This window comes from Hyla sarda, chromosome 4 (assembly GCF_029499605.1).
Source record: "Hyla sarda isolate aHylSar1 chromosome 4, aHylSar1.hap1, whole genome shotgun sequence".
Taxonomy (NCBI): Eukaryota; Metazoa; Chordata; class Amphibia; order Anura; family Hylidae; genus Hyla; species Hyla sarda.
In genome coordinates, this window is record NC_079192.1 from 62,959,677 (window position 1) to 62,977,093 (window position 17,417).

General features: G+C 42.6%; 1 protein-coding gene across 1 annotated transcript in view; it reads left to right on the forward strand.

The window, feature by feature from the left end:
- The window catches only part of SFRP1 (secreted frizzled related protein 1), a 40,036-nt gene that overhangs the window by 11,437 nt on the left and 11,182 nt on the right, over positions 1-17,417 (forward strand). Inside the window, exon 2 of the mRNA XM_056569186.1 lies at positions 17,187-17,264. Within this exon, the coding sequence (XP_056425161.1) occupies positions 17,187-17,264 (78 nt within the window). The remainder of the gene's footprint in view (positions 1-17,186; positions 17,265-17,417) is intronic.

Here is a 17,417-nt window from a genome sequence, read left to right on the forward strand (position 1 = left end):
ATGCCATTTTGTAACTTTTGGGGGCTTCCGTTTCTACGTAGTAAATTTTTTGGTAAAAATGACACATTGGCCCTCATTTACTAAGAAAATCGGGTTGTAAGTCTATGTTGCTTTCTTACCCGACTGCTTTTTTCCCCTGGTATTTATTATTATGTCGCATCCTGTTTGTCGCACGTGGGTTTTGTAGGTTTTGGTTTCCAACTCCTCTGAGCTGTCGGGAAAAAATCCACAACAATTCAACAAATTCGGGTTGGAAACCTTAATAAATATGTGGGAAAGCTCAGAAATGTCGGGTAACGCCCCTTTTTCGGGTTTGGGAGAATCCACATCGGGTCCGTCGGGAAAAAATGTCGCATAGTGTCGCAGACTGGCGCACGATGTCTGCGACATGGCGCAGACAAAGATGCGACAAAAAAACCCGACAAAAGAGGTCGGGTTTAGAATAGTAAATGAGGGCCATTGTCTTTATTCTGTAGGTCCATACGGTTAAAATGATACCCTACTTATATAGGTTTGATTTTGTCGTACTTCTGGAAAAAATCATAACTACATGCAGGAAAATTTATACGTTTAAAATTGTCATCTTCTGACCCCTATAAGTTTTTTATTTTTCCGCGTATGGGGCGGTATGAATGCTAATTTTTTTGCGTCGTGATCTGAAGTTTTTAGCGGTACCATTTTTGCATTGATAGGACTTATTGATCGCTTTTTATTCATTTTTTCATGATATAAAAAGTGACCAAAAATTAACTATTTTGGACTTTGGAATTTTTTTGCGCGTACGCCATTGACCGTGCGGTTTAATTAACAATATATTTTTATAATTTGGACATTTCCGCATGCGGTGATACCACATATGTATATTTTTATTTTTACTTACACTGTTTTTTTTGGGGGGGGGGGGGGGGGGAAGGGGGGTGATTCAAACTTTTAATAGGGAAGGGGTTAAATGATCTTTATTCACTTTCTTTTCACTTTTTTTTGCAGTGTTATAGCTCCCATAGGGACCTATAACACTACACACACTGATCTATTACATTGATCAATGGCTTCTCATAGGAAACCAGTGATCAATGATTCTGCCGCTTGACTGCTCAGGCCTGGATCTCAGGCACTGAGCAGTCATTCGGCGATCGGACAGCGAGGAGGCAGGTAGGGACCCTCCAGCTGTCCTGTAACAGCCCACTGAGCTAACCGGCATGGTTTCACTTTCATTTTAGACGTGGAGTTCAACTTTGAACGCCGCGTCTAAAGGGTTAATAGCACGTGGCACCGCGATCAATACCGCGCACTATTAGCCACGGGTCCAGGCCATTGTTAGAGGCCGGGCCCGACCCGCTATGACGCGGGGCCACACCGTGGCCCCGCGTTATAGATCGGGAGCGGACTCAGGACGTACAGGTACGCCCTGGGTCCTTAACAGGTTAATAGAAGTAATTTACAAATCTGTTTAACTTTCTGGCACTAATTGATTTAAATAAAAAAAGTTTTCCACCGGAGTACCCCTTTAATACTAATACATACCTACAAATGGTTATACTTAGTCAATCTGTAATTTTGGGACCAAATAAAAGCAGAGGTACAGTAACTATGATGTTATAGACCTGTTTGGGCTCATTGGAGAAAAAAAAAAGCTAAAATTGGCCATATCATTTTTTTTTTTTCCCTCTATGGAAAAGGCGACAGAGGACAATCCTTACAATGATTTACTAAGGATTATCACATCTAGAGCGCTTGGATTGTTTGCTGGAAAGATGTCCCCCTGATTAGAACATTTATGGAACGTGATAACATCCTTGGTCAGTCATAGTATTTATTTAAGAATTTATTTAAGAATTTGACACGTGGAGCAATGCAAGGTAACACTTTACTGGGGTTGAATTCCGTGTTGCTTGAACGATGATGAACTTTCGACAATAAGTTGATCATAGGGATCCTCACTGCTGGGACTTCTGGTGCAGCGCTCCGGCTCTCCATTAGGGATGCATTGAGAGGGGGTGTTGGACGCAGCTTTGTGCGGTGGTCGATGTGTTGGGCAAATGGCTCTTATTTGCCAACACATTCTATGTTTCTATGACAAGTCCCATTCAGGAGGAGAACCGTGATGCCGGACGGGAGATCACGGGGGGGTTCAAGCGGTTGGACCCCCCGCTGTGATCTGACACTTATCCCATATCCAGAGTATAGGGGATAAGTTGTGTGCTGCAGTGTTTCCCAACCAGGGTGCCTCCTGCCGTTCCAAACTACAATTCCCAGCATGCCGGGACAGCCTTCGGCTGTCCCGGCATGCTGGGAGTTGTAGTTTTGCAACGGCTGGAGGCACCCTGGTTGGGAAACACTGGTGTAATGCATGGACATGGGTCCTTAAGAGAAAGGCCTCCTCTTTGTAGATCTGATCTGTCTAATAGATGAGGTTCCTAAGGTTGGGATCATGTTACGGATGGATTCTAAGAGTGGCGGGTGCCGACTGAGTCTGCCGGAGCATGGAACACGCAGACATTGCCGGCCCCCATAGACGGCAATGTATCATGTGCCGTATTCTCCCGAAAGAATGAGTTCATTCTTTCGGCAGATGAATTTCAGAATCTGTCATTTCGCGGGGTGCACTGTGCAGCGGAATCCCTTTCCTACGGAAAAAAGATTTCCGTAGTATGGACCCAGTCTCATACATTAGAATTTTCTCATAAGGTATTTGAAAATTCAGTTTCTAAACCTAGAGGACGCCTTTAAAGGGGTATTCCAGGAAAAAACTTTTTTATATATATCAACTGGCTCCAGAAAGTTAAACAGATTTGTAAATTACTTCTATTAAAAAATCTTAATCCTTTCATTACTTATGAGCTTCTGAAGTTAAGGTTGTTCTTTTCTGTCTAATTGCTCTCTGATTACACGTGTCTCGGGAACCGCCCAGTTTAGAAGAGGTTTGCTATGGGGTTTTGCTTCTAAACTGGGCGGTCCCAGAGACACGTGTCATCAGAGAGCACTTAGACAGAAGAGAACAACTTTAACTTCAGAAGCTCATAAGTACTGAAAGGATTAAGATTTTTTAATAGAAGTAATTTACAAATCTGTTTAGCTTTCTGGAGCCAGTTGATATGTAAAAAAAAGTTTTTTCCTGGATAACCCCTTTAACATTGAGAATACATTTGCACAGAAACATATTTTTACACAAACATGTAGTTATATAAAAAATATAGAATGGAGCAGGCTTCATAGAAAAGAAAAAAGAAAGAAAATTTTTAATGTATCAGTCTGTATTAAAATTGAATGGTACAAGTGGCAAAAACTGTAGTGTTAAATAACTTATCCCCTATCCGAAGGATAGGGGACAAGATATAGATTTAGGGGGGTCCAACCGCTGGGACCCCCCGTGATCTTCTATACGGGGCCCTGGCAGTCCGCATGAAGGAAGCGTTTTGTCCCTGCATGGCGCAGCGGCTGACATGCCCCATTCATGTATCTCTATGGGATATATGGGGGGGGGGGGGCGTGTCGGCCACCGCGTCATGCTGGGGATGGACATGCCTCCTTCCTGCGCACTGCCGGGGCCCCGTATAGGAGATCGCAGGGGGTCTCAGCGGTTGTATGCCCCGTGATCTATAACTTATCCCCTATCCGAAGGATATTTAACACTACAGTTTTCCTTTCAGAATTAAGACTACAATGACTCGCTTTTGATTTCTTTCAGATAAAAACTTCAAATTTCAAAATAGTCGTGCACGTGGTTTATGCACACTTTCTTTGGATGGATTTGATGTGCAGGCTGTTATATAGTGCCAAGAGGATACCGCCATAGAACACCCAAATAATAGCCCTCATAACACTGCTGTATAGTGCCCACATAACAAAACACATTGGGGGAGATTTATCAAAACCTGTGCAGAGGAAAATTGCCCAGTTGCCCATAGCAACCAATCAGATCACTTCTTTCATTTTGCACAGGCCTTGTTAGAAATGAAAGAAGCAATCTGATTGGTTGCTATGGGCAACTGGGCAATTTTCCTCTGCACAGGTTTTGATAAATCTGCCCTTATTTGCCCACATACTGTCATTCCCTAGTAAAAGTACAATACACCACTGGCGGTTATTTTACTTCTGTGGTTTACGTTTTTGGAAGTCCCCTTGGAAATGAAGGCCCTAGGCAACCGTTCAGTTTGCCGACTCCTAAACCCAACCCTGAGCATATATCAAATTCCAAACTAAGACCAACATGTTGTATACTTTCGAGACACACAACCCCATCGTAATTTGACATTATTTAGACAGCAAGAAAACACTAAAATACAGGCACAAAGGGAAAATCTCATACACTTAAGAAGTGGGTGTGGAATGTCCGTTAATGAAGATGAGGTCTACTGAATTCTATACAGCCCACATGTATGCAGCACGTAGGAGAAGGCCAAGGGTCTGTCTACAAAACTACCCCCCCCCCCCCCCCCCCTCCTTGAGCAAACACATCTTATCTCTATAAGCCAAGCAGGATAAACATTTACATTTAAATGGGCAAGGGAGGGAAGTGTTAGTGCAGAGGTGAGAAGAAGTTTTACCACATCACAGGTTATGTCCTTACTGGTTATCCTAACCACTGAGAGGGGTCATTAAGTAGGGGGTTTCTTTACCCTACACACTATGGACGGACTTCTATACTGTACCATTTTATAGAGACAAGAGAGGCCCAGTCTGCTTTATGTCCCTAGTACTCGCTGCGTGACCCTTGGCTAATTCTGGGAGATGTGTCTTCAGTCTGGTCTTCAGTAGGGAGCCTCCATGTCTATCACAGGAAAAACAATGGAACTCTGATAGAACCTCAGTTGACTGGTGGGGGCTCTAGGAGTAGAACCCTCACTTACCTGATTTTGATAGCGGGGTTCCAGGAGTAGAACCCCCCACTGACCAGTTATTGAGGTTCTGTGCAAAGGATACATAATAAATATTTTAGTCCGAGAAAACACTTTAAGATGAAGTGTTCTAAAACAGACAAAAATCTTTTGAGCTATTTTGTCTTAAAGGGGTTATCCAGGATGATTTCTTCTAAAAACAGCGCCATGTCTGTCCCCAGGTTGTGTGTGGTATTTCAACTTGGCTCCTTCATGTCAAAGGTACTGAGCTGCAATACCACACACAACCTGGAGACAGACATGGCACTGTTTTTGGAAGGAATCAGCTCCTTTTTTCTTATCCTGCATAACCCATTTAAGGCTTGAGCAGGCCATACCCGTAAGATATGTGTGAGCCAAACCCACTAATTTTAGCAGGACCTGAAAACTATGTAATGTGTATTGGGTCTCCTGACTATTCACTGACCATAGATGTCCAGGGGGGGGACAGAGGAGGGTTGGATATGCTCAGGGCCGGCACCACCTATAGGCAAGGTAGGCGCCGGCCTAGAGCGCCCATTTGATGAGGGCGCCGCAGCTGATCCTTACAACCCTGGCTCAGCCCTGTAAAATCTCTCTCACTATCTTTGTCATGCTGAGCTGCAAATTTAACATGGATATACTGAATTTCAACATGCCCAGTTCTTTTGTTCACAGTGAGATAAGCCACCACTTGAGGAGTCTCCCAACAGCTTTTCCCCCCTCTTCCCATTCAAAACACATGCATATGTCTGTTTTGGGGGATCAAGAGAGATAGCTGCTATCTTATGTGTAAGGCCCACGTTAGGTGTCATTCACATTAGCTTCATGGCTTCCTCGGGCAACAGTTTACGTTTGATAGGAACAGGGACGTACACACATATGGGGAGATTTATCAAAACCTGTGCAGAGAAAGAGTGGTCCAGTTGCCCATAGCAACCAATCAGATTGCTTCTTTCATTTTCCACAGGCCTCTTTAGAGGCCTGTGGAAAATGAAAGAAGCAATCTGATTGGTTGCTATGGGCAACTGCACCACTCTTCCTCTGCACAGGTTTTGATAAATCTCCCCCATAGACTCAAAAGGGGTCTTGAGCCCCTGCCCTTTTAAAGCACCTTCCCTATGATGCCCTCACTAACTGGGATCTGCATGGAATGATGGAGTCTCATTCAGCAGACATAACTGTCGGAGGTCCCTTATCTCAGGAATTGTGTTGTATTAACATATGTAAGGTTTTTATAAAAAAAAAATTATAATGAGAAGTGCCCTTTTTTCTACTTAAGCCCCTGCCCCCCAAAACTTCTTTGCATATCTCTGTATAGTAACAAAGCATGAGGGGTTAAAATCCAACACGCGCAATCCTCCTTTCCCGCTGAGTGGGTTAGACTATCTAACGTGTATGGCCACCTCCAGAAGAGATTCTCAAGAGTCTTGAATTACTCTGGTGATCTGCTCAAAACCGGACAAGCTTAGTACCTGTTGTACACCATGTTAATATCCATCTCAGCCATTAGAGTTCTCTCTGCATAAATTTGTCTAATAAACTACTTTTACCTGCCCTGAACCCTGCCCTAAAAGAGGGGTCAAATATGCAATAGGCCCCATTCACATCATGTTTCTGCACTACATAAGAGATATACCTTTGAATATGGTGGGCCCATTTAGTTATACAGACCAGACATAGTCTACTGGTGACAGTCTATTTCCTGAAAGTGTATCTGTCGTCAACAAAAACTTTTTATATGATGTAGATCATACCATTATATGTATATTTGCAATATACATTGATTAAAAATGGTGTATATTTTTGGGTGAAAAAATGCTGCCCCTGCAGCTGTTGTCTGTGTGTCTCTGTGATGAGTCCAAAAACGGAAGTGAGGACAGGACAAGTAGGGCTCTGTGCAGGCTCCTGGCTTGTCAATCATCCTGATGTATGAGCCAGGAGCATGTTATAGAGCCTCAGTGTACAGAACCCTGCTTTTCCTCAGTGTACAGAACCCTGCTTGTCCTCACTGCACAGAGCCCTGCTTGTCCACCCTCACTTCCTGTATTTGGACTCCTCATAGAGACACACACGCAACAGCTGCGGGGACAAAAATATACACATTTTTTAACCAATGTATATTACAAATATACATATAATGGTATTATCTACATTATATAAAAAGTTTTTGTTGATGACAGGTACACTTGAAGGACTCGTGCAGAAAACGGCATAGTATAAGTTCTGGAAATAGTCACCAGTAGACTATGTTAATTCCCAAGTGAATGGGACTCAGTATCTGCACTGGGGGTATGCCACAGTATACATGTTGGGGGTATTGCTGAAAAATCGATTTGTGAATGTGAATGGGGGCTTAATAATTATCAATATCTTTTAAATACATATAAAAAAGACTCATTAGATACTGGACTCTGAACCTTGTCTGGTTCTGGCAAGTTTGAGGTGGTCTCCCTGTCCCCAGGTTGGGTTTGATAATACAACTGAGCTGCAGAACCACACCCAACCTGCAGACAGACGAGGAGCGTTTTTTGAAAGAAATTAGCTCTGTTTTTCTATTCCTGGATAACCCTTCTAAGTGACACCTCTTTCCCTGTGTTACTCAAGCCAGCCGGGCATGAAGCAGCTGCTGGGTCCTGCCCTGAGGACTACTTACCTGGGTCCTGGCAACATTTTTAAACTATGATTACTCTGAAATGCCTGAACGTCTGAGAGTAAATCACAGCGTCCCGGACTGGCAATGCCTGTGCATTGCCGTGGAATGAGATTTGCCATAGAATGAGATGGTCCACTTCCATCACATCCTGTGATAGCTGAAGCTGTACGGAGCTCTCATGGCCTCTGTGGCCCGACAGAAGTTCACACATGTACGCAGCTCATACGGCTGCCTCATATACATTTACTGTTGATCCACAGCGCTATCGGGATCCCGATGCCCGATGGCGCTGTCATCAGTGTGCGTCCCCGCGAGCGCCCCATGCCCGCAGCTCTACTCCCCGTCCTCCGCCCCCCTCAGCTCTACTCCCCGTCCCCCGCAGCTCTACTCCCCCTCCCGTTAACGCTCAGGGAGCGGGGAACAGAAAGTAGAGCATCGGGCGCAGGTTAAGTTATTCGCGTAGTGCTGCGCATGCGCAGTACTACTTTACCTGCGCCCGATGCTCTACTTTCTGTTCCCCGCTCCCTGAGCGTTAACGGGACGGGGAGTAGAGCTACGGAGGGACGGGGAGTAGAGCTGCGGGGGACGGGGAGTACAGCTGCGGGCATGGGGCGCTCGCGGGGACGCACACTGATGACAGCGCCATCGGGCGTAGGAATCCCCATAGCGCTGTGGATCGCTCCCTGAGCGTTCACAGGGGACGGGGAGTAGAGCTGCGTAGGACGGGGAGTAGAGCTGCGGGGGACGGGGAGTAGAGATGCGGGGGACGGGGAGTACAGCTGCGTAGGACGGGGAGTAGAGATGCGGGGGACGGGGAGTAGAGCTGCGGGGGACGGGGAGTAGAGATGCGGGGGACAGGGAGTACAGCTGCGGGGGACGGGGTGTAGAGCTGCGGGCGTGGGGATCCTGATGACAGCGCCATCGGGCATAAGGATCCCGATAGCGCTGTGGATCAACAGTAAATGTATATGAGGCAGCCGTATGAGCTGCGTACATGTGTGAACTTCTGTCGGGCCACAGAGGCCATGAGAGCTCCGTACACCTTCAGCTATCACAGGGTGAGGAGATCCTCTCCCTGTGATAGCCAAACTGACACTGCTGTGCGCATCGATGCGTGACGTTTAAATATGTCACGTGACAAGAGAGAGCCAATAGGATGTGATGGAGGCGGACCATCTCATTCTATGGCAAATCTCATTCCACGGCAATGCACCTGCACCAGTTTTATACTGTTTACAGTTTCCCTTTAGGACCTAGGAGATAAAAGCACCAATGAACACTAGGTAGATTTTTTCTTTATAAGTGGCCACGCCACTTAGTTGACATGCTACTTGATGCTACTACTGTGGGCTACTATCTATACACTTGTTTAAGCACATTTTTTGTACCTTTTTGTTCTGGATTTTTTTTATTTGCATTTCACTGTTAAACAGGAAACCAAAATGAACCCTGCACAGAAGAGGTATAGGAGGTCACTAGTACAAAGGTCAGTGTGGTCACTTATTATAACTGAACAAAAGTCTGTACCACACCCCACACCTGGTGATGTGGCCCCATTGCTCTGGTCTGGCTGTAGGTATACGGCTATTCTAAATATAAACATGAGACTGGCAATGAGGCTCTGGATCAGCAGGGGGTAACTGACCAAGATAGCAGGAGGCCAATTGTACCCCCAACAGCTGAGGTTTTAATGATTAGACCCACTAGGGGAGGGCAGTTGTCAGTCACAAAGACCAATGCAGTCTAGCTGCAGCTGCCATAGGATTATTTTGAAAATGGGATTGTCCATCCATAGCTGTCTTTCATTTTTACTTGTAATTAATTTTCTTTGCATGGGGCAAGGGGCTTTGTGGAATATTTCTTTTTGCATTTTTCCCACCAAGACTTACCCCTTAAAGTTTCCAATTAAAAATAAAGGAATATAATGATGTAATTGGTTTGCATTATAAACCTGATGAGTTATGATGGCCATGCCCAAGAGATACCCATTAGTACTGTTATTGTCATCATAATCATTTTTCTAATAAATCAACTTACCCATACAAACAAATAATTGAAAAAACGTCTATAAATGTAATCATTCAAGTAATATCCAACCTTTTAAATCCATGTTACCCTTTATTAGACACTTTAACAGTCCTTCAGACATTTTATTGAAAAAAGTCTAATGGATGATAATATAGAGACAATAGCCAATTTGCCTCATATAGGGTGGCCCAAGATCTACCTTTGAAGTCTTGGGTTTGTGAGTTCAAATTTAACCATGGCACCAACATAGAGTTAGGATAAGGGGCATAACACTGCAATGCACTGATGCCTGGGGACCATAAGAAAACCCCATTCTAAAAAAATGGCACATGGTAGACTAGGGGGCCTGTTACACATTTTGTATTGGGGCCAGAAGCCCCTAATATCATGTTGACCAGTGTTTGTGTGGTGTTCCTTTGGGTACTCTAGTCTAAGATGTCTTAAGAAAGTGACTATAAAGTGTGTGCTATGGAAAAAGGTAACTTTGGGATTTAAATGGGCACTCTCATTAAAACTAATTTTTGCTATTGCACTCCTTATGGTAAATAAAAAAAAAATTCTAATATACTTTGTTTAAAAAAAATGAACTTTTCTATGTTTTATTTGTGCTTAAAAAAAGCTCAAGAGCACATTTTCCCCCATCTTATACACAGACTTTGGACCGAAGCCCAAACACAGGAAGTGCAGCCTGGAGTGCTAAGGGGGGTGTGTCCAACCATCAGCATAAGGCAGTTAAGTGTGAGAGGAGCTATGATTGGATGAGGCTGGACACACCCTCCTCAGCACTCCAGGCTGCACTTCCTGTGTTTGGGCTTCGGTCCAAAGTCTGTGTATAAGATGGGGGAAAATGTGTTCTTGAGCTTTTTTAAGCCCAAATAAAACATATAAAACTTCATTATTTTTTTTTTAAAACAAAGTATATTAGAAATATTTTTTATTTACCATAAGGAGTGCAATAGCAAAAATTAGTTTTAATGAGAGTGACCTTAAAAACATCCTCTGCGAGTACATGAAAGAAGCAAAAGCAGTGAGACTATGTTGTGATGGTGGACTCATTGAACAAGATGGGTTTTGATGTCTTTCTTTCTAGAGATGGAACATTGATCCAGAGATTTATTCTTGTTTCCATAATTGAAGTGGGAAAATAATTTTTTTTCATTCAATATTGGGCAATTGGCGCCCACCTAATAGTTTTTTTTTTTGCCTTCCTCTGGATCAATATGGGAGGATTATATTTTGGACTTGGACCTGTGTCTTGTTTCAACCTTATCAACTATGTAACTATGAACTCATACTAGAGAATAACATGTTGTAAACTTGATAAGATTAGGTATGTTCACACAATGGATTTTTTAGCACTGTCACTACAGATTTGCCCCAAATTTTCACTGTGATTATTCCCTATTTAACAGGGTACTGCAGCTGAAATTAAAGGAGTATTCCTGGATCAAACATTTTATCCCCTCTCTTCGGAGCTCCTTAAAGGGGTATTCCAGGATCTAACATAAGATGTCTGATTGCGGGGGGGATCTGCCGCTAGTACCCCCCGCGATCTCGCTGCAGCACCTGCATTGTGCGCGGAGCTGCGTCTCCAGCCTCGGAAACCTCGGAAACCCGATCAGACATGTTAGATCCCGGAATACCCCTTTAAGGAGCCCCGAAGAGACCCGAGTCCAGCACTTGACAATCATTTTTGCTCCCATAGAAATGAATGGAGCACCTCTCTGAGCAAGACGGGGTCCCGTCCCAGAGATCGCGGGGGATCCCACCGGTTAGACCCCCCTGTGATCAGCTACCTATCCCCTACACAGTAAGGAATCTTCATATATCCCATGTTAAAGAATTAAAGTGACATGTTACTCTCCCCCCCTCCCCTTACCCTCCAACAAGTAAAATTTCAAATATTCATTGGCATGGATTCTATTTGGGAACAATAGGAAGCAGAATCTGCATGGGTTTCACATGGATACTGGCACAAAATCATCATCAGAATCCGTGTGAAAAGAACTCAAGTGTTCGCAAGTGTTACCACCAGTTCCAATGTTCTCCTGTCATGTTATCTACTATAGACATATTTATCAAGAAGGGCAGGCTGGGTGGGCTGATGCTTCCTATATGTGATCAAGTTTGCTGTTCCCACTTGAAAGACAGCTGCGCCCCTATGTGTTAGGGATTGCAACATGGAGCAGGAAGCATGAATGCAGTGCATTTACACATCAGAGTCTGACAGAGGAGTCAAAGGGAGCCGGTCAACTAAATGTGTCACTTGAAGTGTGAGTGTGACTCCTTACACCAGAGCATTCAGGGCGGGAGTTAAAACCATGTCATGTAAAGATAGCAGAGCCATGGGGGCCAATTTACTTAACCTAGAGGGGAAATATTAATAGGTCATTGAAGACATTATTTTAGCGTAATTAGAGTAGAGCTTTATGGATTTCTACCCAACCATCATGTCTCGTGATAAAGGGTCCATTGGGTCCATCTGACACCAAGGCCTGGAGAAACTTGCCATGACTCCCTATCATAAATAAGATCCCATTGACCTCCAGGCATCCATAAAAAACATTGCTTTTCCAAGAGATTCATATCTGAGATATTGAGGATGGTAAGGCCAGAGGGATAGCAGCACATTACTGTGGTCTTTGGTTGTAACCATGAGATGATGTGCCAGTGTACCTAAATTGTAAAGCATAGAACCCCTTAGCCCAGACAACGAACGAAAAGTGAGCAGTGATGCATAGAATGTATGCATCGCTGCTCATCACTGTACAGGAGCAGGGTGTCTGGCAATAGGTTGAAGTCCCTGCTCCCTTACATACACTATATTGTGTGCTACAGTGATAGTGAAGCACCCTACAGGAAAAAGTGCCGCGAATCATGGTGGTGACTGTCAAATCTGTAGCCCTACTCTCAGACTGTGACGCAGAGAGCAGCGATACAAAACACTTGGGCTCGGGCAACCCATGCTATGCCACTGGCAAAATCCATTAAGGTCCTAAAAGAGAAACATTTTTGCAGGATAATTGAACACATTGAGAAACTTATTCCTTTATATTGTTGGTGACGTCTACTCCATCAACTGCAATTTAGACATAGCCATATATAAAGGGAAGTGCACAATTTCCACTGGGGAGGCCAGACCACTGACACCACCAGAGACATTCCTTCATTGTAGAATCTAAATTAAGAATTCACACACCACATTTACCTTACTTCATCAAGATACCATATAATAGCCCCAACCTACTTTATTTCCCTACCTACACAGTTATATGAACAAGATCTTTATGTCTCGTAAATAATAATTTTTCCAATTCTCTCTTATTTGCAACTTCTTAATACCTGAGTAAATCAACAGACAGATATACCTATACCATGGAAAAACACCATTTACTTGTATATAGAACAAACAGCATAGCCTCTCACTTTTACACATTACTGGGACCGGACTCTAAAGAGCTATTCGCCAGAAAAGAGAATAGCTCCCGAGAGTCTTTCTTGCTCTGGAGGACCCAACACCCCCATTTATAGTATGGGCAACCCACTGATTTTACTTGACACCATGTAATGTGCATTTTCCCTGAGGTGATGCTGCAGGGAATTAGGATACTTGTTGCTTTATTCCAGCACAGATTACAGCTAATAGATGAGGGTTACAGCAGTGGAACAACCTGTCGTCAGTGCGTTATTGGGGGAGCCTTTTAAAGAAGTACTCCAGAGGAAAAAAAGTTTTTCAAATTAACTGGTGCCAGAAAGTTAGGCTGCTTTCACACTGCCGGTATGCTCCGGAAAATTTGGCTGTCAATCTCCATCTTTTTATATATTTTTTGGCATTTTGCCTGCCGTAATTTTGCCAGAGCATGCCGGCAAATAACGGGTCCCGATGGACCCCATTATATTCAATAGCAGCTGTTATATTTGGAGAGAAAAACCGGAGGAAAAGACGGTGCAAGAACTATTTTTTCTCCGGGTTTTCTCGATCCTAAAATAACGGGCTTCACACTGCCGGAGACAGCTGGCAATGTGAACGTAGCCTTAAACAGATTTGTAAATGATATACTGCCAAACACAACAGACCAAAGTATATGGATAATAATTGATAGATTCTTTATTAGTACAAAAACATATACAAAATCACATAAAATACATGTAATAGGAGAGTTATGTCGGATACACAGACAAGAAGTGGTGAGTGTGTACTAGTCACATGATGATAGCAACACTATATACATGGCAGCAAGGTGCGATTACAGGACTCAAGCCTGAATAATAGTATAACAATAATTTGAAGTATATTAGAAAAATAGTACAAAATTATATACAAAATAACATGTGAGTAAACAAGAAAGATGGTATGCACCCTGCCTAGACACCTCACCTTGACACCGAATGCGTTTTCACACTCGCTTCCTCAGGGGGCGTCTACTTCTATTTAAAAATCTTAATCCTTCCAGTACTTATCAGCTGTTGTATATTCCAGAGGAAGTTGTTTAGTTCTTCCCTGTCTGACCACAGTGCTCTCTGCTGACACCTGTGTCCATGTCAGGAACTGTCCAGAGCAGGAGAGGTTTGCTATGGGGATTTGCTCCTACTCTGGACAGTTCCTGAAACGGACAGAGGTGTCAGCATTATATTCTACCTACTTATAAATAGATTTTTTTCTATGTTATTATTCCATATATCTATATATATCTATCTATCTATATATATATATATATATATATATATATATATATATATATGCACTTTTATTACTAATGGGCAACTGCTGCGCTAAACTCTGTACGCATATTTCACTTTTTTTATATTTCATGCTAGGGCATGTTGGGAGTTGTAGTTTTGCCTCAGCTGGAGGCACCCTGGTTTGGAGGCTTTGACTTATTCAGTATATGAATTTATCATTTCCAGTGGGATCATAAGATATTCATTTAGTGAGACCTAAGGGATACAATTGTCTTTATTTATTTTTTAACAATTGTCCTATTTATCAAAATATCCAATACACTAAAGGAGACCTAGAGCACTGACTCCTATCTGCATACTACTTTTTCTAAAGTACTATACACATTGGGTATTTGTGCCCCCCCATTAGTTAATCATGGCCTCCCTCAGTGGGTCTAGATCAGTGGTCTCCAACCTGGGAACCCCCAGATGTTGCAAAACTACAACTCCCAGTATGCCGGACAGCCAACGGCTGTCCGGGCATGCTGGGAGTTGTAGTTTTGCAACATCTGGAGGTCCGCAGGTTGAAGACCACTGGTCTAGATTGTGAGCTGCACTACCCTAAATTGTTAAAGGGGTACTCCGGTGAAAACCTTTTTTCTTTTAAATCAACTGGTGGCAGAAAGTTAAACATATTTGTAAATTACTTCTATTAAAAGATCTTAATCCTTCCAGTACTTATTAGCTGCTGAATGCTACAGAGGAAATTCCTTTCTTTTTGGAACACTGATGACATCACGAGCACAGTGCTCTCTGCTGACATCTCTGTCCATTTTAGCAACCATGCATAGCAGATGTATGCTAAGGGCAGCATGGTGGCTCAGTGGTTAGCACTGCTGCCTTGCAGTGCTGGGGACTTGGGTTCAAATCCCACTAAGGACAACAATAAATAAAACGTCATTATTATTATTATTATAATAACGTCAGCAGAGAGAACTGTGCTCGTGATGTCATCAGAGAGCATTCCAAAAAGAAAAGAATTTCCTCTGTAGTATTCAGCAGCTAATAAGTACAAGAAGGATAAAGATTTTTTTAATAGAAGTCATTTACAAATATATTTAACTTTCTGCCACCAGTTGATTTAAAAGAAAAAAGGTTTTCACCGGAGTACCCCTTTAAAACCATAAACTGACCATACAATTCAGATAGCTGTTGGCCAAACACTTGTTTAGCCAATAGGGATAATGCATGTTTTCGGAATGCCAGAAAGGACCCCAATGAGCCACTCTGCCTTACTTAGGGTTTATAGGGGGACATTTATCAAGCCCTCTAAATCTGCACATTTTTGTGCAGAAATGGTGATGTTTGCTCAAAACTCACAATTTTTGCAGAAAAATGTGCATCTTAAGAGAATTCAGAGTTCAATAGGGGGGGGGGGGGCAGGAGGCTGAAAGAAGAGCACGGCCTCGCATGGAGGGGGCGCACCCTCATTAAATGCAACCTAAAGGAATAGTGTAGTGAAAGAAAAAAAATGAGAAAAAAAAGTGACCCATACCAAAACTGAAGACAGATTGGCCCAGATTTACTATTGCCAGTGCATCAGAATTCTGGTGACCTGACTTACGCCACATTTATTATAGGTTTCAAACATTTTTCCACAATGTCTGACTTGGGGTTCACAAACTTAGGTTTACAGACATTCCATGGGCAGCAGGGGCTGTGGGCCATATTGAAAAAATAGGTTTAACTACTCACTTAAAGGGGTATTCCAGGGAAAAACTTTTTTTTATATATCAACTGGTTCCAGAAAGTTAAACAGATTTGTAAATTACTTCTATTAAAAAATCTTAATCCTTTCAGTACTTATGAGCTTCTGAAGTTAAGGTTGTTCTTTTCTGTCTAAGTAATCTCTGATGACACGTGTCTCGTGAAACGCCCAGTTTAGAAGCAAATTCCCATAGCAAACCTCTTCTAGACTGGGCGGTTCCCGAGACACGTGTCATCAGAGATTACTTAGACAGAAAAGAACAACCTTAACTTCAGAAGCTCATAAGTACTGAAAGGATTAAGATTTTTTAATAGAAGTAATTTACAAATCTGTTTAACTTTCTGGAGCCAGTTGATATTTAAAAAAAAATTTTTTTCCTGGAATACCCCTTTAATCCTCCTAATGTGCCTAGTGCCTGAAAAAAAATCCACAGAAATGTAATATCATTGTGCAGAAAAAAAATATATATTACCCAGTAGATGAAAGAAACAAAAAACAAAGGTAATGCAGTCCCATATTTCCAAAATAAGAGGCTTCCTGAGGTGTAACGCATGTGCCCTGGGTGCTGGGTACCAAAAGGGGCGCCAATCAACAAGCCACTCTTCCTTGGCCAGAGTTTATTATTATTTTTTTTATATCAACTGGTGCCAGAAAGTTAAACAGATTTGTAAATTACTTCTATTAAAAAATATTTATCCTTCCAGTACTTATTAGCTGCTGAATACTACCGAGGAAATTATTATCTTTTTGGAACACAGTGCTCTCTGCTGAATCACAAGCACAGTGCTCTCTGCTGACACCTCTGTCCATTTTAAGAACTGTCCAGAGTAGGAGAAAATCCCCATAGCAAACATATACTGCTCTGGACAGTTCTTAAAATGGACAGAGGTGTCAGCAGAGAGCTCTGTGCTCGTGATGTCAGCAGACAGCTCTGTGTTCCAAAAAGAAAAGATTTTCCTCTGTAGTATTCAGCAGCTAACAAGTACTGGAAGGATTAAGATTTTGAAATAGAAGTAATTTACAAATCTGTTTAACTTTCTGGCACCAGTTGATTTAAAAAAAAAAAGTTTTCCACCGGAGTACCCCTTTAAAAGGAATTGAGACTTTGCCTGGTGGAATAGGTTACTTTTGATGTGTGGGCTTCAGATGAAAGAAGATAATTCTCTCTCTAATATCCCAATGTATAATTAAATGTATGTTTTTGTGTCTTACGCAGAGACAGAGGTGTGTCCGCAGTGTGACAGCGAGATTAAAGCCGACGCTCTCTATGAACACATGTGTGCCAGTGAATTTGGTAAGAAAACCTGGGGCCTTCTAATGTGACACTTACCCTGTATTGTCTCCTGATTAGTGTTGAGCGCAAATAATCGAAATGCCAATTTTTACCGCACTAAATTTGAAACAACAAATATTTTTTTTCCCTCACAGTACACATTATAACAATGAT